At 44.1% G+C, this 23,770-nt stretch overlaps 1 protein-coding gene across 5 annotated transcripts in view; it reads right to left on the reverse strand.

The window, feature by feature from the left end:
* Positions 1-23,770, reverse strand: part of epha7 (eph receptor A7) — a 59,871-nt gene that overhangs the window by 24,027 nt on the left and 12,074 nt on the right. For 4 of the 5 annotated variants that reach the window (XR_013325110.1, XM_077711472.1, XM_077711469.1 and 1 more), the window contains exons 5-8: positions 17,367-17,702; positions 9,607-9,728; positions 7,104-7,272; positions 1,185-1,293 (exon numbers count right to left, since the gene is read on the reverse strand). Coding sequence is in view for 4 of the 5 variants with exons in the window: in XM_077711472.1 (XP_077567598.1) it covers positions 1,185-1,293; positions 7,104-7,272; positions 9,607-9,728; positions 17,367-17,702 (736 nt within the window). In the remaining variant the exon portion in view is untranslated. The remainder of the gene's footprint in view (positions 1-1,184; positions 1,294-7,103; positions 7,273-9,606; positions 9,729-17,366; positions 17,703-23,770) is intronic. The other variant, XM_077711473.1, reaches the window with a different exon arrangement.

Below are 23,770 nucleotides of genomic sequence, written 5' to 3' on the forward strand. Positions count from 1 at the left end.
AACTTCCTTGTGTTAATGACCGAAATATTGTGCAATCCAGCCGACGATCCTTTGGATTCATACAGTATCTTAGAAATACCATCTGCGATGATTTTTTCTTAAGATTTGCCCTTCAAATTAACATATTTGAACTCCCTATAAAAAACATGAATATGGAGGTGAAAATTGTGTGGGGCATCTTATCTGTGAGAAATTGTCAAGTTCAACAATTTTAAGACAAGTTTAAGGGTGCGGTTTATACGCGGGGCGGCTTATATGCGGGAGTTTTTTCACGTTTTATTCAAAACCTTTTTGTCTTTAATTTCATTCATTGATGTCAAAATAGTATTTTTGTTTAGCGTTTTATCTGTTTAACTTTGCTCTATTTTGAAATAAATTACTTCATCTGCCACATTGTCTTGCGTTATGGCGTTTTGACTTTGTCACCTTGCAGTTCCGTACATGTCAAGTATAATTTTTGCGGATATAAGCCGTACCCTATATTCAGTCATGACTTTTCTGGTGATGAATACGGCCTATATGCAAGAAATACGGTACTGAGTATAAAGTATTCATTTTGTATTTGAGGAACAGCAATCTAATTCATTTATTTTCTGTAATTCTTTATCCTGACAGGGTTGTGGGGGTGCTGGAGCTTATCCCAGCAAACTGTCGGTAGTAGGTGGGTGACACCCTGATTTGGTTGCAAGCCAGTCGCAAGACACAATGAGACAAACCAACATTCACATTCAGAGTCCTACTTAGGGTCAATTTAGAGCATGAGTCAAACTGGTAAGAAATCAACTACAGGGAGAATAAGCCTGGAACTTGATGTGTATGAGTTATGCTCTTGATTTGCTGCATCATCTTGCAATCTGAAATCATGCATGCAATCTCCCGTCTCTCTAAAAATAATTATAATGTGATTAGCAACATAGATAATTGTTTAACCATGGAAGAAAATAGATCACAAGCCATTAGCACAACATGCCATGGTAGGATGGGTGTACATGTTTATTTGTGAGGATGAAATGAGATAATCGGACATAGGCTTTGTCATCATCATTGACTCGAAAAAAGCCTAATTGTCATCATACCCAGCTTCGTATGACGAAATTGGTAGACAGATAAATTTAGATACATTGTAACTGGAAATCATCTACTCACACAAGTGCAGAATGTTATTGAGTCCAAAGAGAGCCTACCTCCTCCCGATGATAAAGCCAAACACCATGAACACCAGGATTATGGTTCCTGCCACTGCTACCACTGCTATGATGATGGCAGGGTTTAGTTCACTGGAGACATTTGTAGCTTAGAGAGGACACAAACATAAACAGACAGACATGCCGAAAAATATATGTTTAAATTTAACTTTAACACATGAAGGAAAGTGACATTTAACATTTAGAAGTAATAGTCAAATGACAAACATTAAAGTTATTGACTTCCAAAAGAGCTGTGTCTGTTTTCTCAAGCATGGCAGGAGAAGCCATAAACAGAAACGAGATGACCCGAACGCAGAAGGGCGCTGTCAGCGGAATGGGCAAGAGCAGGAGACAGGACACTCCCTTGTCTTCTGGGAGTGCATATCTGGGGGCCCGGGTAACCCACGCCCAGGGATGAAGGACACGAGATGTTTAACGGCTGACAAGGTGCAGGAGGATCGGTTTTCTTTGTCTTCAACATCATATCTATCTATCCTATCTCTGCTAAGACTAGGAACGTATAGAATTGCTCAATCGTGCGGTTTGTGACTCCTCTGTCAGGTTAATGAATTCTGTTGGCTAAGAACAAGTGGGTCTTGCTGCTTATATGGGAATGAATATGCACGGAACCATCAGAAAAAAGGAGTTAACAGGTGATTTTAAATGGAGGGATCCAACACACATCAACAACTTCAGTCAGTTATATATTAATTGGCAAAGGGAACAACATCCAGATGGATATTCCATCCTCGCCCAGTCCTTACATACAGTAATACCTTGACATACTTTCAGGCCAGGGGCAAGAATGGTGGGCGGTTGCGTCTGTCATCCAATTACACGTCCAGCACCTGAGGAGCTAAGCAGCGGCAGCTCTGGCTCATCACAATCACTGAGTGATTTGAGCCACCCAGAGCTGGACCACGGCGTTGGTCGTCTTAATCAGTTCACTGTTAAGTAGCTTTTCGCGTTTCTTCATTGTCAGCCTTGTTTGATCTCATACCTCTTATGTTCCCAGGAGTACCCCTGTAGACTACTTTTAAGTACCTGATGATGTCTTTCAGCCTCTGAAATACACCAGGGGTGTTCCAGTCCCTGATGAATGATGTCCTGTGACATATGTTGGACACATGCACATGTGCCAGGTGTTGCAACACCTCCTGGAGAACCGCTTTTATGTTAAAGACCAAAAGTGTGAGTTCCATGGCCCGCAGACCACCTTTCTAGGGTTTGTTGTAGCCGACAGGGAGGTAAGAATGGAGGCTACGATGGTGGCAGCTATCACTCAATGGCCCAGGCCTTGGGGAAAGGAGTTACAGCACCTTTTGGGATTTGCAAACTTCTATCAGGGATTATTATTATTATTTGTTCCAGGATCCTTGAATGGGCCCAAACCTCTCGCCTGACCTGCCACCGAGAAGGTACCTGCACACTGGCGGTTTTGCGCCAACGTTTTTGTTGGCCAACAATGAGGGGGAATTTGTGCTCCTTCGTATCTGCCTACCGCGTCTGTGCCCGTAGCAAGTCCTATACCAAGATAAATTCCGGTCTACTCTGTCCACTGGTGTCATCTTGGGTTCGACTTCGTCACAGGTCTTCCTAAATCCTGGGGCAACACAGTCATTCAGACTATATTTGACCGATTTTCCAAGGCCGCGCACTTTGTCGCACTCCGCAAGCTGCCTTCAGCCTGTGAGACAGCAGATTTACTTGTGCAGCATAGAATTCCCACTGACATTGTTTTAGACCGGGGTCCCTAATTTACCTGATGTCTGGTCTGCTTTCTGCTCAGCACTGGACATCTCTGTAAGCCTCTCCTCTGAAAACCACCCTTAAACAAACAGTCAATGTGAGCATACTAACCAACAGTCTGAAGCTGCACTTCGAGGCACCAGCCAGGGCCACCCGACCGGATTCCGTGGATCGAATATGCCCACAACTTTCACCCTAGTGCCTCGTCTAATCTGTCCCTGCTCAAATGTTCCCTTGGATCTCAACCCCTTTGTTTACATCCCTAGAGGCAGAGATTGTGGTACCATCCGTCCAGGCACATCCTACCAAATGTGGATGTGTCTGAGACCAATCTTCCGCTACAATACACCACTCCTCCACACGCACTCAGAGACAAGCACCAACCTATGTCGTTGGCCAGAAGGTCTGGTTGTCCTAACGAGACCTCCCCCTTAAAAGCGAGTCCAGTAAGCTGCCCCCCTGCTTCATTGGTCTTTATGAAATTGAACGGGTGATAAAGCTGTCCACCTCAAACAACCCTCCCTCCGCACCAATCCCACTTTCCATATTTTCCACGTTGAGGCAGTTGAGACGAGCATGTTGTCCCCACTACCTCATCCACCACCGTCTCAGCTGACAATCGATGGAGACCCAACTTTCAAGGTTGAACAGCTTCTCGATGCTCGCCGCCGGGGCCGCGGCCTACAATACCTTGTAGACTGGGGGAGGTATGGTCCTGAGCAGGACAGCTGGGTCCCGGTCCGCCAGATTCTTTGCCGGGGCTTCATTCGGGATGTCCACCGGGACCACCCGGAGGCCCTCCTTCGGTGCCAGGTGGCTCGAGTAGAGGGGTGGTCCTGTCAGATTTTTTTTTACAGGGCCTGCACCTGATGAGCTAAGCAGCAGCAGGTGCGGCTCATCACGATCACTGTCTTAATTAAGCCCGCCGGAGCTCGAACACGGTGCTGGATCATCTTAATCAGTTCACTGTTAAGTACCTTTTTGCATTACTTCCTTGTTTGTCTCGCCTGATCTCCTACCCCTGGTTTGTTCCCAGGAACTTGACCACGCTCACGACCACGGATCACAATCACGATCTCAACCATCCATCCTTTGCTTTAGACCCCTCGACGGATCTCTTGGCTTTTGACCTTCACGTTACGCTAGACGACGCCACTACGCTTCTACCCTTATACCTTTGCCTGGCCCTAACCAACAAACACTGAAAAATAAAGCAAAATCGCCACGGGCAAACCTGTCTTTGTGCCTGCTTCAGGGCCTTCTGCCCACCATCGTAACACTGCATATGTCCTGGAACGCATTGACCTCATATCTCAAGGTATTGCTGTACTTCAAAGCAAGTCCAACTTGAACATGTCAACAACTTCAGTCAATTAGATATTGATGGTAAGTTAACAGTATTCCCCCGATTGTAACCCGAGTGGTGTTATTGTTGGAACTCTCCGCCCGTCGTGGATTGACAATAATGAACACATTGTTCATGCATAAGGCTTGAAAAAGGCATTCAACCATGTCCCTCGGGCAGTCTTGTATTCCAGGACTATGGGGTTCCGGAAACCTTGTTCGAGGGGTCCGGTTCCTTTATGACCGGTGTCAGAGTCTGGTCTGCCTAGCTGGGAGTAAGTCGGATCCGTTTCCAGTGGGGGTTGGACTCTGCTTTTGTCACCGATTCTGTTCATCACGTTTATGGACAGAATATCTAGGCGCAGCCGTTGCATTGAGGGGGTCTGGTTTGGTGGCCTCAGCAATGCATCCCTGCTTTTTGCAGATGATGTGGTTCTGTTGGCTTCATCCGGCCGTGATCTCCAACTCTCGCTGGAACAATTTGCAACAGAGTGTGAAGCGGTCGGGATGAGAATCAGCACCTCCAAATCTGAGACCATGGTCCTCAATGGTCTACGTTCCCACACTCATATATGAAACAGCGAGATCCCGGACACAAGCGGCAGGATGTCCGAACTCTCCCTTAGAGATAAGGTGAGAAGCTCGGTCATTCGGGAGGTAGAGCCGCTCCTCCTCCGGACCGCGAGGATGAGTTGGCTCGGGCATTTGATCAGGATGGCCCCTGGACCCCTCCCTCGAAAGGTGTTCTGGGCACGTCCAATTGGTAGAAGGCCACAGGAACGCCTAGGGATACTCCCGGAAGAGTTGAATGAAGTGTCTAGGGCGAGGGAAGTCTGGGCTTCCCTGCTGAAGCTGCTGTTCCCGCAACTCGACTTTGGATAAAGCGGAAGAAAATTAGATGAGATGAGTATTGAGATTGATGATAATTTTCTTACCGAGTCCATTTAAAATATATATGTTTAAAGTTAACGTTAGCACATAAACAATTGGATGGATATGCCATCCGTGCAGTCCTTGCATACTTTGAAGTATGTCCTACTTTAACATGTTAACAACTTCAGTCATTGGTCAACATGGGTAACATTTACAGCATTCAGATAATGACAATATTTTTCTCACCCAGTCCGTTTATCACTCAATCGTTTGCTTATCCCGGCAGCAAAAAGACAATGTCTAAGTATACCCTGAATTGCTTCCATTCACCCATGTTCTCATTCCTACAGAGAATTTGGTATGCCCCTTCAACCTACCAAGCATGTCTTTGGCATGTGGGAGGTAACCACATAGTAATCCCACAGACAGAAGAAAATGCAAATTCCACATAGGAAGCCAAGAGCCCATGATTGAACTCCTGACCTCAGAGCTGTCAGATGGAAGCGCTAAGCCATCATCAATCGTGCCACCACTCCACCGTGCCGTCCACTGTTCACCAGCTCCCGTTCTTAATGTAGTGAAATGAAATTTAATGACTAGCTGATGTAATTAAAACATATGGCACTATAGTTAAATATATGCATCAACTCTCCAAAGACCCAAATGTAGTGTCAGTTAGTCAAGAATGTCAACACATTTGATAGATTGAAATTTCTGTCAAAAGATAAAATATTGCCAGACTGGAGACATTCATTTTCTGAGCCGCTTTATCCTCACAAGGTTTGCGAAGGGTGCCAAAGGCTATCCAAGTTGACTTTAGGGCAAGAGAAGACAGTTTTAATCTACATTCACACTCATATTTGGGGCAGCGCCATTGCATGTACCCTAGCGCTCTCCCTACTTTTTTACTCTTTTCGTATTTTTCGTGTTTGTCTTTTTCAAGTTACCAGACTTTTACATCAACTACAGCCACATAGATTAATGCAGTTTTCTAGTTTTTTGTGACGTCCTGGATGAGTCCTGAGCACACTCTGAGTAATTTTAGTAGGCCGACCACGAAAGGTTCGCTACCGTTACATGTTCTCTCCATTTGTGGATAATGGCTCTGACAGTGGATTGCTGGAGACACAGAACCTTGGAAATTGCTTTGTAACCTTTTTCAGACTGATAGATGTCCATCACTTTTTCTTCTTGAATTTCTCTGGATTGTGGCATGATGCTCTGATCTCGTAGCCTAGTTCACTTTGTCTGACACATTCTATTTAAGCGTTTTCTTGATTCAACATGTGGTGGTAATCAGGTGTTGGTGTGGCCCATGAAATTGAACTCAGATTTCCTACAATTCTGATTAGTCACAGTTATTTTGTGATTTAACTAAATACAATAATTACTTTTTCACACAGGGCCAGACAAACTTGTAATGTTTTTCTGCCTTGGTAAATAAAATCATCATTAAGACACTGCATTTTCTTTTGGCTTGGGTTGTCTTTGTGTCATACGAAAATGTATTTGATAGTCTGAAACATGTTTGACAAGTATGTAAAACCACAGAAATCAGGAAGGGAACAAACACTTTTTCGTGGCTCAATTTTTTTTTTAGAATTAAATTCTTCCGACAAAAGAACCATTGAATTAAACTATCTTTCTGGTCTTTTATACTTAAAGTACATTTTTCTTTTAGTAATAATCTAACAAAATAGATAAGAGATAGATGGAGGCGCGCACAGGTGGCTTTATGCTCTCTAGTTTACCAATTTTGTCATACACAGTTACCTGGGTATGCCAATTAGGCTATTGTCGAGTCAATGATGATGACAAAGCCTATGTCCGATTATTATTAAAATAAAAACAAGCATTTCTTGTGTATTTAGAAATAGTATCCACTCTTTTCTTTCTTTTTTGTCAAGGCCGATCACTAATCTGTAATAGCATTTACAAGCCCAACCTTACCGCTTGACTCTTCTTTTGTCTTTATCTCTATTCTTGGGCCAAAAATTCCATATCCTGCCTGTGTCAAGGCTCTTATCTGGAATACATAAGCTGTACTTGGCTTCAGATTGTTCACAGTTGCAGATGTAGATTTGGTCTTTACTGTAGAATAGGTTTCACCCTTTTGCTCCTGCAGAGAAAGTTAAATATATGAAATAATAAGTAATAATTGAAAAAAATGCATGTGCCGAAAACGGATGCTTCCTCTGTTAATGAGTGAATTACCCCCACCCTGACCGGACAATTCGCCAAAAGACGTTTTGGCAAAACATCCATTCGGCGAACTGTCTGTCGGTGAAACGTCTTTCGGCAAATCGTCCGCGTACCGTGGAGTGTATATGTAGTACACGGACGATTCCCTCACTCTACGGAAATATTTTTTTAAAAATCAAATCACAACTAGTTTTTTTTCCTTTTCTGAACCACTTTATCCTCATTAGGCTCACGGGGGGTGCAGGAGCCTATACCAGCTGAATTCGGACCAAAGGCAGGGCACAGCCGATTGCAGGGCACAAGGAGACAAACAGCCATTCACGCTCACACCTACCATACCTAGGGGCAATTCACAGGGGTCCAATCAGCATACCATGCATGTCTATGGAATGTGGGAGGAAACCGGAGTACCCGGAAAAAACCCATGCAGGACCGAGGAGAACATGCAAACTCTACACAGGTGGATCGACCTGGATTTTAACCCTGGACCCCTGAAAAGCTGACGCGGTGCAATGGCTTTGTTTTTTTATTTAAATTCCGCATCAACTTTTATTGTTTTTGTTTAATTGAACCACTCAGTCAAAATATGTGACAGCTAATGCCAATGCTCACTTGATGCCATAGAAATTTCACTTTCAAATGTTTGAAGATGCAGCCCGACAGCTTGAGTGGTTAGCACGTCAGCTTCACAGCTCTGGGGTTCTGGGTTCAAATCTAGGTTGGTCCACCTTTGTGGAGTTTACATGTTCTCCCCAGGCTTGCATGGGTTTACTCTGGGTACTCTGCTGTCCTCCCACATTCCAAAGACGAGCATGCTAGACTGATTGGACACTCTAAATTTCCCCTAGGTATTGATGGGTGTGAGTGTAAATGGTTGTCTGTCTGCTTGTGCCCTGCGATTGGCAGGCCACCGATACAGAGTCCCCCACCTCTGGCCCATCAGCTGGGATACGCTCTGTGTTTTCTACAAAGAACTTACCAGGTAATGAGAGCAGTTGCTGTTTTGGTCGATTTATTTTTCAATAATTGATTGCAAATTAAATCATTTCCAAATTTCTTGGTAAATCTAATCTTGCTACTGTCGTCGGTCTTTGGCTTTTTTTGGCCTCAATGATTCTTGATGCCACAAGACGTAGTGATGAGTTAAGTTGAAAATTTAAGAAAACCTAGAAATTTTAAATGTTGTAGCGACAATGGCAGTAAAACATGGGGGGTTACACACAGTATCATATGGCTGAGATTTTGCCAATGGTGATAACAAATGGAAGGTCCTGAGGCCCTCCGCCCACCACCATAACAACATTTCACTGAATCGTCTCTGTCAGTTAACTGTCAGTGCCTTCTTGCGCTTTTGATTACTATTCTGGTTTCATGATTTTCGACTTCTCATTTTGCCTTAGGATCTCGTCTTTGCTCACTCCACCTTTTACCTTTGCAGCCTTGTAATGAATGCCAGTCTTTTCAATGCTTGTTTCGTCTCACCTGACCTATTTTCACCTTCTCCCAGGCTTGCCGCCCACATTGTTGTGTGTAGCTTCAATAAAACATATGCCCCCCGCCCCATAGTCGTCTCAATTGGCTGTTTTGGGCTCCTCGTCAATGACCGTAACACAGGGGTCAGGAGCCTTTTTAACGGAGAAAGCTTTAAACAATTTAAATTTCCAAATATTATTCATTGAGAGCCATACTTATAATTCAAAAGAAAATAAACATGAAAATGTGTGCATTTTTAACTCATATGGCCACTTTTAAAGTACAAAAAATCTGAATTATGTTGACTGTTGCTAATGTCATGTTTAAGGGTCTGTGAGAGAGAGTGTGAGAGAGTGAGAGAGAGAGACGGTTAGAGCAATACACTTTTTTACAGGAGGGGAGATGGTGAGAGCGATGGAGAGAGAGGGAGACAGCGAGAAAGAGAGATGATGAGAGAGGGAGACAGCGAGAAAAGAGATAGAGAAAGAGAGAGATGAATGGTGAGAGAGAGCAAAAGACAGAGATACAGAGAGATAGATAGAGAGAGAGAGAGAGATGAATGGTGAGAGGGAGCAAAAGACAGAGATACAGAGAGATAGATAGATAGAGGAGAGAGAGAGAGAGAGAGAGAGAGAGAGAGAGAGAGAGAGAGAGAGAGAGAGAGAGAGAGAGAGAGAGAGAGAGAGAGAGAGAGAGAGAGAGAGAGAGAGAGAGAGAGAGAGAGAGAGAGAGAGAGAGAGAGAGAGAGAGAGAGAGAGAGAGGGCTAGACTGACATACTTTTTCACAGTATTTTATTTCATATTCTGTGATGAGCCCATTGGGTTGTCTGGGCTGGGGCCATGACAGTTGGATGCTTCGCTCCTGAGCTTTGTCTTTGACCTCACTGACCACTGGTGGAGCTGTTGAAGAAAGAAAGTGGATGACAATTATAGCCTAAGGCTCATTTTCATCCATCATTGAGCTGAAAATGTAAACAATCAAAGGTCATATAAAATTTGTGTACAGTGATACCTTGAGATACGAACTTAATGTGTTCCTTGACTGAGCTCGTATGTCGATTTTTTGTCAAATCCACCTTTCCCTTTGGAATGAACTAAATACAAATTAATTTGTTCCCACCCGCTGAAAAAAACACCAAAAATAGGATATTAAAATGAAAAGACATTTTATTGGTAGACAGAGTACCAAATAACTATCTAGTGGTAATGATGCTCAATATTAAAATGAGATATTATACAGTACAGTGCGCGGAATGGGAGCAAGACACTTTTTGGACGGTGCTCGCAATATGACATAAACATAAATTTAACTTAGATTACGAAACAGACAAATAAGTCTTAATCTTCCATTACACTTAACTCTATTTTTTTGTACTTTTCTTCTTCAGACTTGAATCGTTTTGCCGCGCTTATACCTTCACTTTAAGCTAGCGTTTTTAAAAGGAACCAATTCAGGGTTGTTTGCTTTTGTCTGAGAAATCTGCCATGATCTGGGACCAGATCCAGAAGGCCAAGCGGGAGAAGACCGACCTTCACGTCATTTGGATCTGTCCTACGCCTGCTGATCAGTTACGCCTTGTAGTTCTTCTATATACCTCACTGCATTAAAAAGCGTGTAGCACTGTACTTTAGCGACCTGCAGATAAGCTTTGCCCTCCAGGAATTTACCACCAGGTGGCAGCTGCTAGAACTAGGAATTGCAATGGGGTGCGCCATATCTCCAATCCTCTTTGTGGTAGCCTTTGAGGTAATCCTCATTGGGGCAAGACAAATGGTTGGAGGAATTAAATTAACCATCTGGACGAAGGTTACTCCCATTGACGACTTCAGCAGCCTCCTTGACACAGCAGCATGCACATCTCGACTGCTGAATTGACATTTTGGGCCAGGATGAGGATCAAACCCCCCAAATTCCATATCCTGTCCTTCAGAAGAGAGGTCAGAAATGACAACACCACCTTTGTCTGAGCAACACATCAAAAGTCTAGGGAAGAAGTAGACTGCATAGCCGTCTGATATACAGATGGAGAGGACCACCATGAGAAAACTTACTGATGGCCTGTCAAAGATTGAGCAAAGCCAATTCCCCGGAAAGTTCAATTTCTGGTGCTACAAATGTATACTCTACACAACGGTAATGTAGCCCTAGAAAATGAGCAAGATCTGGTCATCCACAGTGAGAAAGATGAATGGAAAAACCAATTTATTCTTCTGAAAGTGGCAAGGTCTACCATGGTGCCTTTCCAAAACTATGGAAGGAATGCACTACAACTGCCACTGCAGGCTATCAGTCCGGGCTACAGGAAAGAGAAGTCTAGGCTGGTTCTCGAGCTTGGAGAGTCCACTGACCAGTCAGTAAGGAATGCCAACATCAAGGTTCCCACTGACTGGAGGTGGAATGGCCTGGCAGAGGTTAAACAAGCCATCAATAGACTGCAGCATCAGGAGATCATAGGGAGAATGCCGGCAGGAAGATGAGGGCTAGGATGGGGAGAAGCGATTCTGGTCCAAAACTAATCGTAAGGAGAGGAAGAAGATGGTGGTGGGGGAGGTGACAAGAACGGGAGAAGAGTGCAATAAGACAAAGGCCGTGTCGCAGGGTCAAGAAAGCTGGACAACCTGGGATGGAGTTGTCCTCCGAAACGTCAGATGGTCCAACCGGTGGAAGATACCACAGGAAAGGATCAGCTTCCTCCTTCGTTCAACCTACGACACGGTTCCCTGTCCTCGTAAACTCCACCAATGGTTAACGAATGAGGGATGCTGCGCACTTTGCAATGCTCCCAACTCTATCCTCCAGCGCATCTTGTCAGGCTGCAAGACTGCACTTTCTCATTTAAGGGTGCTACTTTAGTATTATTTGCTACCACTATGTTGTCCCATAGTCCCGGTTTTCTGTGGACTTTGTTGTTATCATTTAATGTTAATTGCTAACTGATATTAACACCCTGGATATGACAGAAGCTCCGTCGGAGGTGAGACAGGGAAGTCTGCCAGGCATTCCCAGCACCCAAAAACTCACAAAAGTTCACCCTCACAAAAACTTTGGGACCTGCCAAGGCAGACTGGCATCTTCCCCTACCATCGGAGCTCACCACCAGGGGTGATCAGATGTCCGAGCTGCTGTTTAGTGTGTAAGTGCAAACAACAGTCAGATCCTGTTGTGCCACCTGAAGGTGGAGAGATGCTACACTGGGGTGAACCAAGTACCTTATTTTCACACCAATAAAAGGCACCGTCTGATAGGGCGCAGTCTCAGTTGCGGGAATATTTTCAGTTTTTTTCAATACATAAGGTGACTCGTTTGAAGAGGCGCTAGCATGACACTAGGCTAGCCTATAGTATGCTATCCGCTAGCATATGTAATGCAAGCTGCTAGCGTATGTTAGGCTAGCCTCTAGCGTGTTTTTCTAAAGACAGCACGAGTAAAGCAAAGTTTGATCATGACCTATTGAGATACAAGCAGGGGTGCCCGGTTTCGCTGGTCCAACCTGCTTGTTTAAAACCAAAAGACAATAGTCACAGTATTGAATTTTTTTTTTTTTAAATGGTTGTTTAACAGATAAAAGATTGAGTTTACAAACTTAGCGAAGGTATATCTATTAGGATCCGACAGCCGTTTCTGGCCACAATAAAAAAAATTCAACTCTCTAGGTTGCAGTTTGGACAAACAGCAAAAGCATCTTAACACACACACACATAAATCATGTTCTATAATGATTTTAGATTAATGTTATTATTAATGTAATTATTGTTATTAGCATCTATTTTGATCAATAGCTCCCAAGCCTGTCAAATGGCTTGACACGAATTGACACCAAATTTAAAGAAAAGGTAGGTAATTATCTTCTGTTTAACGAACACCTTTTGGTTTTTAAAAAACACATTATATTTATTAATTATTCATTTATTGCTGTTATTAACACCTAATATTTTCAATAGGTCAAGACTGCAGCAAGCTAACATTCCAGGTCAGGCATACTCCTCAATAATACATACAAATGCTCAAAGCTTGAGTTTACACACTTAGAGAAGGTACATAAATGCAATCACTATTCTATTAGGATTTGACAGCCAATTCTGGCCTCCATAAATATGAAATAATCTAGTGTAAACAAAAAAAAAGGCTCAATACGTGTCATACAATGTCCCCTCTAATTTTTGTTTGTCTGGGCAGAAAGACAACCTCCCTGAGCACACTGAGTACTGAGTGGGTATGGGTCTGAGTGTGCATGACTGTCCGTCTCCTGGTGCCCTGCGATCGGCTGGCCACCGATACAGGGTGTCCCCCACCCCTGGCCCAAAGTCAGCACGGGTAGGCTCCAGCACCCATCTTCAAAAACGCCATTAGAATATGCACAAATCCGACTAAAATCTGTCCTTCTCACTTCTCATTCTCGTTCAAATGACTTTTCTGCTGAAGGTGTCACTTGAGATAGTCAAGTTTCCATTTATATATAATATTTTTCCATGATTTTGCTTTGATTTATTTAATAAGGGATAGCACATATTAATGAAAATATTCTTATTCATGTTAATGAACATATACATGTAGGATTGTAGCCAAGGGCTAATGTCCATTTATAGTCCCTTGTGTAGGTTGAAGACAAACAATCACACATACTAGACACACATGCACGCACACAACCACACAAACAGCAGCTTCAGACAGTTCTCACCCGATTTCACCGCTTGTTCTTCTATTTGCACAGTAAAGTAAATAGGAATGTATTAAGAAATATTAAAATGTAATCTAAAAATAGATAGAAGGGCTGTAAAACATGAAAAACATAAGAGTGGACAGAGCTACTGCCACCGGGTGCAGTGTGAACGGCACCATCATAGGGAAGGGGGGGAAAAGTTAAGATTTTATTTTGTAGAAAGAGGTGAGTAAAATAAGCTGTAAGATAAAACTTTCATAACAAAGTAAGTGACGAGAAAGAAAAAGAACGTGAAGTAAAAGTGTTTTAAAATGGGGTTGGGAAGCAGTCAAGAGCTCCCGCCCGACGTGAAGTTTATGCTTAGGCACTTTCCTGATCACTGCGCTCATGTAGAAGATTGGGCGAAGAAACATGGATGGAAAGGAAAAATAGAAGTTGAACCATTGGAAGTGATACAGAGAAGATTAGAAGTGAAGAAGGCCGTGAAGAAAGAAAAGAAGCAAGAAAAAGTATGTAAGCAGTTGGAAGATGTCGAAAAGTGGCTTGGTCAAGCGAGGAAGAATTGATTGGATTGGATAACTTTATTCATCCCGGGAAATGTCATTGTGACAGTAGCAAGAAAATGCATAGTTATAAGTTAGACAATACAGTCACAAGGACACAGAACAACAAAGCAAAAGCACAAAGTACAAAGCAAATCAAAGTCAATGGGATCATTAAGAATCACCAAATCAAATCATTACAACAGAAAATAAGCAAAAACATGAAACGAACAAGAGTGGACGGAGAAGAGGAGAGTGAAAAAGAAGAAAAGGAAGGTAGAACAAAGAGCAAGTATGGCCGCTTTGATGAATATTAGGCCAAACGAGGAGACTGGGGCGCGTAGCTCAGCTTACAACCAACCCCCACCAGCTCAAACTGCCCCTGCGCAGAGAGGGGGTCACCTCCTCAACAGGCTGCTCCTCCCAGACTACACAATGTGCCTCACACACCACACAATGGAGCCAGAGCAGAAGAAAACATCTGGCAGAGAAAACCACCACAAGGGGGAGCCATAGGAGGAGAGCCAGAGCCCGCAGATGCCACCACATGACCAGCAAGGGGTTCCAAAGTCCCACCATATCATTTGGCCGACACCCCTGGGCCATTCTACGAAGGAAGTATGGACATGGGTCCGATCGTCTCCCCACAGATGCAGACGAGAGGACAAAAAGAAAGAAGAGAAGGACAACTCTATCCTTCAGTGGTCGGGTCCCAAGGACCTCGCTCTGACCCACCACCATGGGCACCACCAGGTCAGGTGTATCCCATGGTTGAAGTGGCAAACACACTTCTATGTGAACAGAGATCACAACCAAACTATTCTCGTCCACCGTCCATGGGCCGAGTCCGAATGCAACGAAGCATGCAAGGAGTCCCTTGCATTGCAAGGGTTCCTGGAAGAGCCGCAGCCCCCAATCAAAGGGTTTGTGCAGAAGTACTGTGTCACATACCGAACCATGCCAATGAATCAATGTAATGGAGTGTGTGATTCATGCTGAGGAGAGACACTGCCAAAAACAGGCAAGCGCAGGAGACAATACTCTGACCCAAGCCTCATTGGTGAACCAAGCGTCATCAGAAGTATTCAACCAACAAGGACGTGGAAGATGAAGAGGCAGAGGAAGACCCGGCCCACCCAGAAAAGCAAACCCAGAAGACAAGTATTACAACTTCGGAAAGAGAGGACACTTTGCTCGAGACTGCAGATGTCCACTCATGGGGAACAAGAGACCCCCACTGTTTAACCTTGAAAATCAACATCAAAAAGGACGCCAGAGGGAAGAGAAACGGAAGCCTAACACGGAGGAGGAAACTGAAGAAAGTGATGGGGAGGACGAAGAAATCCCCTGCTCGCCGGGCAGAAGGATTAGACCAAAATCATGTCCACCCTCCGGGACAGCAAATGATACTACACCTTACTGGTGCGAGAAAGACAAACACTGATAAAATTCTTATGAGACACTGGAGCAGACAAATCAGTCATCAAAGACAAAGTGCCAGGATTGGTCCCAGGAAAAGAATGGATCATTGTGATAGGAGCAGGAGGACACATGGAACTATTGAAGAAGTCAAAGAAAATAATCAGACTCCCAAGGCGTTAAATTGTGTTCGATCCATGGCTTCAGTCCCATTTTCCAAGCGTTTACATCCACATTCTGTTGTCATTCACCTCATGCATTTCCTTTGTATAGCTCTAATGTGCTGTTTCTTTGAGTATTGAGTGTTTTTCAGGGTTAAAAGCGCTGCGAGCACACGGAAATCAAATGCCCTGCCACTCCCCTAGGATGTTTTGAATGGATTTATCTTAATGCTTGGAATGCACGAGAAGGCAATTTTTGAGGTGATTGTCCGCTGCCTTGATCGCAATAAGTAATATGCCGGAAAAAAATAAAACAAGTCACTAAAGCGGTCAGGGCCACAGAAAAATTAAATTCAGTGCCCCAAGGCGCACTGACCGATTGGCGCATCAACCATTTTAAAGAAAATTTTACACTTTTAAGTGCGCCCTGTAGGTGTGAAAATATGGTTTATGTAGGCACGGAGCCATGAGGCAATGAAACTTCCCAAACACCTTTCCTTATCCCAAGAGCCAACATTGTTTTTTCTTTACACATTTAATGGATTTTTTGAGCATTCAAATGTGCTTTTTTCAATACTACAGACTAACAAAATGAATGTAGTTTTGTCTTGGAAGAGAAAAGGAGTTTTGTGACAGTTAGACGCAAGAGAAACTGATATGAGGAAATCTACTAGGCCACTCAATGCAGTGCGGGTGCTAAAAACACAGAAAGAGGTCAAACGCGCTCTACCATCAACTCCACGCCAGGATTCTGGACGATATTATTTGCCAGACGCGGAACAGATTTCAAGACCACGAAAGACTGAAGTTTCTCTGCCTCCTCGACCAGCAGAAACTTTGGGAAGACCAGAACACTTTCCCCCATGCAGCCTTCTTCAGCTTAAAGCCACGGAACACTTCTGCCTTGGCTAAGAACAGAACTGATTGTAATGTATGAAATAGGCAATTTTGCAGGAAAATCGCCCAATGATCTCCTTAACTTCCTTCCGCAGAAAAATCTGAGTGAGAGCATGAGGCGGTTGTACACATTAGTATGTATATATGTATATATATGTGTATTTATATGTATCTCTCTCTCTCTCTCTGTCTCTCTATCTCTCTCTCCATATATATATATATATATATATATATATATATATATATATATATACATACATACATACATACATACATATATATATATATATATATATACATACATACATACATACATACATATATATATATATATATATATATATATATATATATATATATTTATATATATATATATATATATATATATATATATATATATATATATATATATATATATATATATATATATATATATATATATATATATATATATATATATATATATATATATATATATATATATATATATATATATATATATATATATATATATATATATATATATATATATGGAGAGAGAGATAGAGAGACAGAGAGAGAGAGATACATATAAATACACATATATATACATATATACATACTAATATATATATATATATATATATATATATATATATATATATATATATATATATATATATATATATATATTTTCACGTCTCGCGATCAAAACAGCTTGACCATTTCTCTCCTTACTTGCTCAATACTAACACTAGCCTCAGCAAATAAATTGCAGCAATCAATTAAGCCCATTTATATCAGTTTTGAACTAGGAAACTCTTGTCTCTATATCTGCCCTTTATACATTTTTTTTAAATTCTTAGATTTAGTCCTTACCTGCCTGTCCAGTGGCAATGTTAACTGTAGCAAACAGCCTTTGCGTCCGGCTAAGATCAGATACACCGTTGATTGCCTCCACCTCAAAAGTATAGTTCATGTGGGCCTGGAGGTCTACAATATTTACAAAAGTATCCAGTAATTGTGACTGTGAAGGGAAGTATCTGACATTTGCTCCACATGGTTTACATTCTTCAGGTTCCCACCGACAGAACCGACACTGAACCCTGTAAGTGACATCGCTACGGCCTCCGTCATCAACAGGCGGGCTCCACTCCAGCATCAGTGCAGTTTGGTTTATGTTGTACACCAGATTCTGAGGCGCAGAAGGAGGTCCTGTCGAATGTTGACACAAAGGAAAACAGAAGTTTCACGTTACTAAACAACATGGCTATTGTTTCATTTAAGTTTAATGATAAATAATCTGAAGTCTGCTTCATAAAAGCTACAAATGGACAGGCGAGAAAGGGGGTGTGCTGGATCCTATTCCAGCTAACTACAGTAATAACTTGACATTCGAGTGCCCCAACATATGAGAAATTTGAGATAAGGGACCCGACAAAAAATGGCTCAGAAGACCTCTTATGATGAGTAAAAACCATTGAAGGGTATATTCCCTCGCCAGGGCGCGGGTCACTGGGGCAGAGGAGAGGAGCGATGGCGAGCGCCTGGTGGCTAGGCGTAGACCAATGAGGCTCGGCCGGGCACGGCCCAAAGAGATGGCGTGCGTTCCCCTTACACGGGTTCACCACCTGTGAGAGGGGCAAAAGAGGTCAGGTGCGTTCTAATCCCCAGGTGCAGAAATTGGCTCTTTGCACGGAGAATGTCACCTATCTGGTCGGGAAAGAGCCTGAGTTAGTGCGTGAAGTTGAGAAATTCCGGCGCAACATAGCGTCACCTCCACGCACACCTCCGTTTCAGGTACCAGTCCTATCGAGGGGGATTGGACACTGACACTCTGGAGGCGCTGAGCAGGGGTGGCCATACTTCTTGCTCCTCGGCTCGGTGCCTGTATGTTGGGGTTTACCCTGGTGGACGAGAGGGTAGGACGAGACCTGACTATTGTTTTTGCGTATGCACCGAACATCAGTTCAGAGCACGCACTCATTTTGGAGTCCTTGAAGGATGTGCTGGACACTTCCTCTTTGGGGGACTCCCTCGTTCTGCTGGGTGACTTCAATGGTCACATGGGCAATGACAGTGAGACCTGGAGAGGACTGATTGGGAAGAACTGCCCCCATAATTGAAACCCAAGTGGTGTTCTATTGTTGGATTTCTGCACTCGTTGTGGATTGACAATAATGAACATCATGTTCATGCAAAAAGGTGTCCATATGTGCACTTGGCACCTAGACACCTTAAGCCGCAGTTCTATAATCGACTTAGTGGTCGTACCATCAGACCTGCGGTCGTATGTCGGGGACACTCGAGTAAAGAGGGGCGGAGCTGTTAATTGATCGCCCCCTGGTGGTGAGTTGGTTACCGATGGTGAGCGCCAGATGCCAGTGCGGCCTGGGAGACCCAAACATTTCATAAGGCTGTGCTGAGAGCGCCTGGCCGAGTCTCCAGTCTGAAGCAGTTTCAATTTCCACATCCTACGGAGCTTTTCTCATGTCCGAGAATAGACGGGGGACATTGAGTCCGAGGGAACGATGTTCCGTGCTTCTATTGCTGAGGCGACAGACTGGAGCTACGGCCGCAAGGTGGTCGGTGCCTGTCGTGGCGGCAACCCCAGAACATCTCTGAGGCAAAAACCAGAGGAGTTCGTTGAGAACATGGAGAATGAAATTAGGGTGGCTTCAAGGAAATTTCACTCCACCATCCTACGACTCAGAGGGGGAAGCAGTGTACCATCAACAAAGTGTATAGTGGGGATGGTGGATGCTGATCTTGACTCGGGATGGTGTGAATCGGTGGACTCTAGGGCTGACTCTTATCTCTGAGGTTTAAGTCACCAAGTTGGTAAAAAAGCTCCTCGGTGGGTTTATAAAGGCACTGGATGTTGTTGGGCTGTCTTGGTTGACACGCCTCTACAACATTGCGTGGACATCGGGCACAGTGCCTCTGGATTGGCAGACCAGGGTGGTTGTTCCCCTTTTTAAAAAAGGGGACTGGAGGGAATGTTCCAACTACCAGGAAATCACACTCCTCAGCCTCCTGGGAATGTCTATTCTGGGGTACTGGAGAGGAGGGTCTGCCGGGAGGACACATCTCAGAATCAGGAGGAGTAGTGTAGTTTTCGTCCTGGCTGTGGAACACTGGATCAGCTCTACACACACAACAGGGTCCTTCGGGGGTCATGGGACTTCGCCCAATCTTCATGTGCTTTGTGAAGCTTTGAGAAGGCGTTCGACCGTGTCCCTGGGGAGTCTTGTGGGGGGTACTCTGGTCCCTTTATGGTGTCAGAGTCTGGTCCATGTAGCCGGCAGTAAGTCGGAACTGTTTCCAGTGGGCGTTGGGACTCTGCCAGGGCTGCCCTGTCACCGATTCTTTTCATCACTTTTATGGACAGAAAACCTAGGCACAGTCATGCCGTTGAGGGGGTCCGGTTTGGTGGCCTCAGTATTTGATCCCTGCCTTTTGCAGATGTAGTTCTCTTGGTTTCATCAGGCTGTGATCGCCAGCTCTCGCTAATGATGATTCGGAACCGAGTGTGAAGCAGTTGGGATGGGAATCAGCACTTCCAAATCTGAGACCATGGTTCTCAGTCAGAAAAAGGTGGCATGTCCTCTCTGGGTCAGGGATCAGGTCCTTCCGCAGGTGGAGGAGTTTAAGTATCTTGGGGTCTTGTTCACGAGTGAAGGAAGAATGGAGCGAAATCGACAGGCGGGTCAGGGCGCTGTCTGCAGTGATGCGGACTCTGCATCGTCCGTCGTGGTGAAGGACTTGAGCCAAAAGGCAAGGCTCTCTCTATTTGCCGTTTGATCTACGTTCCCACCCTCATCTATGGTCACGAGCTGTGGGTCATGACCGAAAGAACGAGATCCCGGATACAAGCGGCTGAAATCGGTTTCCCCCAGACTCTTCCTTAAAGATCAGGTGAGAAGCTCGGTCCCAGGAGGGGCTAAGAGTAGAGCGGCTGCTCCTCCTGATCGAGAGGAGCCAGATGAGTTGGCTCAGACATCTGAACAGCATGCCCCCTGGACGCCTCCGTTTAACTTCCAAAATGCCCTGTGAGACACCAAGGCCTTATTGTGTATTTGCATACATGCTATTAAACACAAAACACATTTAACCATGCCTACATACATGGGACTAGCTGTTACAATACGCTGCAGAAGGAGCAAAACCTCGGTGTCGCCGGAGATTCGGAGCTGGACAAAAGAGGCAACATTTCTGACCAACCATTCCATTCTTGGATAAGATGGAAGTACTGTCGGCATTTACCAGCAACAGAGTCGAGGGGCTCTACTCAGCTACTGTTGTCTTCAGCTCCAGACTTCTGAGGAACGGAGTCGAGGGGCTCTACTCTCCTACTGTTGTATTCAGCTCCAGACTACTGAGGAACTGTGCGGATAAGCTTGGAAGAGTGACTATGCATATTCTCTACCTCGATCAGTCTACAGAAGTTACCTATCTTGTGGAAGATTTCCTGTGTGTGGTTCCAGTATTTGTCCAACTTTACAACGTCATTTTGAGTCTGTCTCTGTTTTAGATACCGCAACCAAAATGGCGCCGTTCAAGCGACAGCTCCGTCCACTCTTGATCGTTTTGTGTTCTTGCTGCTTTTATGTCTTAATGATTAAATGATTCCATTTACTTTGATTTGCTTTGTGCTTTTGCTTTGCTGTTCTGTCTAATCACCCTCTCATTACTGCCACAATGAAATTTCCAAAATAGGGGATGAATAAAGTTATCCAATCCAAAAACGGTGTTTCTGGCACCTCCCTTCCGGGAGGAGGCTGGCGGCTGGCCCGTGAACACCTTGGGTTACTCCCGGAAGAACTGAAGCTGCTGCCCTCGTAACTCGACTTCGGATAAGCGGAAAAAGAGATTAGTTTAGATTACATCAGAACTTTATTCCATCCCATATTCAGGAAAGTTTATGTCATGTTATTAGCGCATCCGTCAAGTCTCTCTCTCTTTCTCTCTCTCCCCTACACGCACTGCGTGTTGTGCTGAATAATGTCTCATTTTAGTATTAAACATAATAACCACTAGTTATTTGTTACTTTGTTAGTAGGTGCTGAATTACAACCAATAAAAATACTTTTTCATTGTAACATCCATTTTTTTGGTGTTTTTTCCGGAGCGTGGGAACAAATGAATTTGTATTTACCGATTTTCTACGACTATGAGACGCACTAAAAAGTCTAAAATTTCCTCCAAAATATACAGGGTCCCTTATAATGTGGAGCGCAGTGTGTATGCCCCAAAGCCTGACTGAAATCACTTCTTGCCAACAGGCTTCTTATACAGAGTGAAGGAAGATGTGGGTGGGGTCAGACGCCTACCAGGTACCTGTATATGGTGTGGGCATGTGTTTATTGCAAAACAATTTTGGTTTGGTTTCTAAGGCCCCCCGAAAATGAATAATAAAAATAGACACTCTTACGAAGCTCAGTTCAAACTTCAAGCCATCGATTATGCAGGGGAATATGGGAATAGAGCAGCTGGGGGGAATCCATGGTTAGCAAATGGAAGAAGCAGGAGAACGAGCTTCGCCAAGTCAAGAAGAAGAAGCTGAGTTTAATTGCGACTCTGATAGGTTCACCAATAGGTATTCCCAAATGCACGCACGAATAAAACAGACATCTGACTGCAAGAGAGAATCGATCCTGACTCGTCTTGGTCCTAGATCATTCTCCCATCAGCCGCCTCTCTCGCATTTTTTTACATAAAATTTTACAACATGCATCTCAGTTCTCAAAACAATTATAGGTGTGCCGGATCTACCTGAGAGAGCTCGTGTGAGCCAGTCCTCAAGAAGTCGATGTTTCTCATAGCAATTGAAAGTCCTCCACACCTTCCCAAAGAAGTTTGAGGTGAACCACTTTCAGAAGTCGATGTTTCTCAAAATAATTGAAAATCATCAGGATCCCAAGGGAGCTCAATGTTTCGGTGTGGACAATAGTTTTGAGAAGTGCAGCTGCAGAGGGTGTGACCTTTTTGTTGTTTATCATGTTACTTCACCCCAAAGTTATCACACGAAGGGATTGTGTGTCGTGTTACCGCAAGTTTAGAGTCCTGATGGATGTGGGAAAAAAACTGTCCTCAAGCCTATTTGTCCGTACTTTGTGAGACCTGTAGTGTCTTCCAGAGGGCAGCACCTGGAACAGGTTGTGACCAGGGTGGTATGTGTCCCCAACAATGTTCCTGGCTCTGCTGAGGTAACGAGGGCTGGTAATGTCTTCCAGTGAGGGCAGAGAGCAGCCGACGATCTTCTGGGCAGTGTTAATAACTGCATGGCCTTTTTGTCTGCTGCCGTGCTTCCAGCGTACCACACTGAAGCAGTCTGCTAGGATGCTCTCCACAGTGGCCCAATAAAAGGTTACCAGAAGCTTAGTGTCCAAGGTTGTTCCTCCAGAGTACCATGAGGAAATTGAGTCATTTCTGGGCCTTTTTCACGACGGCCGCGGTGTTTGGAGACCAGGAAAGCTTATCCGTGACGTGAACTCCCAGGATTTTAAAGGACTGGACTCTTTCTACACATATTCCATTTATGAGGAGTGGGGCCAGATCTGTGCTGTGTTTGTGAAAGTCCAGGATTATGTCTTTAGTTTTCGTGGTGTTCAGTGTGAGATTGTTCACCGAGCACCAGGAAGAGTTTGTTGACCTCATCTCTGTAGGCCGACTCATCCCCTCCTGAGATTAGTCCGACCACAGTGGTGTCATCGGCAAATATGATGATGGAGTTTGACTTGTGGGTTGGTGTACAGTCGTATGTGTACAGGGAGTACAGAAGAGGACTCAGTACACAGCCTTGAGGGAAGCCAGTGCTCAGTGTAATGGAGGAAGAGAGGTGGGGACCAAGTCTAACAGTTTGTGGTCGGTTGGTTAAGAAGTTCTTTACCCAGCAGCAGATGGAATAGCATAGTCCAAGGTGGGAGTTTGTCAGTCAGAATATCCGGTGTTACAATGTTGAAGGCTAAGCTGTCAATGAAAAGCATCCTTACGTAATTTCCTTGGTGCTACAGGTGGCTCAGTGCAGTTTTTAGAGCAATGGCGAAAGCATCCTCAGTGGACCTGTTTGCTCTATAAGAAAACGGGTGAGGGTCAACTGAGGGGGGATTGTATTCTTGATATGGCGGGCGAACAACATTTCAAAGCACTTCATGATCACAGGGGTCATTTAGGCTGTCAATGGTTGGCTTTGTGGGGACAGGGATAACGGTGGCAGATTTCAAGCAGGATGGAATGATGGATTGTGACAAGGAACAATTGAACATTTTTGTGAACTCCAG

This window comes from Stigmatopora nigra, unplaced genomic scaffold (genome assembly GCF_051989575.1).
Source record: "Stigmatopora nigra isolate UIUO_SnigA unplaced genomic scaffold, RoL_Snig_1.1 HiC_scaffold_26, whole genome shotgun sequence".
Lineage (NCBI taxonomy): Eukaryota > Metazoa > Chordata > Actinopteri > Syngnathiformes > Syngnathidae > Stigmatopora > Stigmatopora nigra.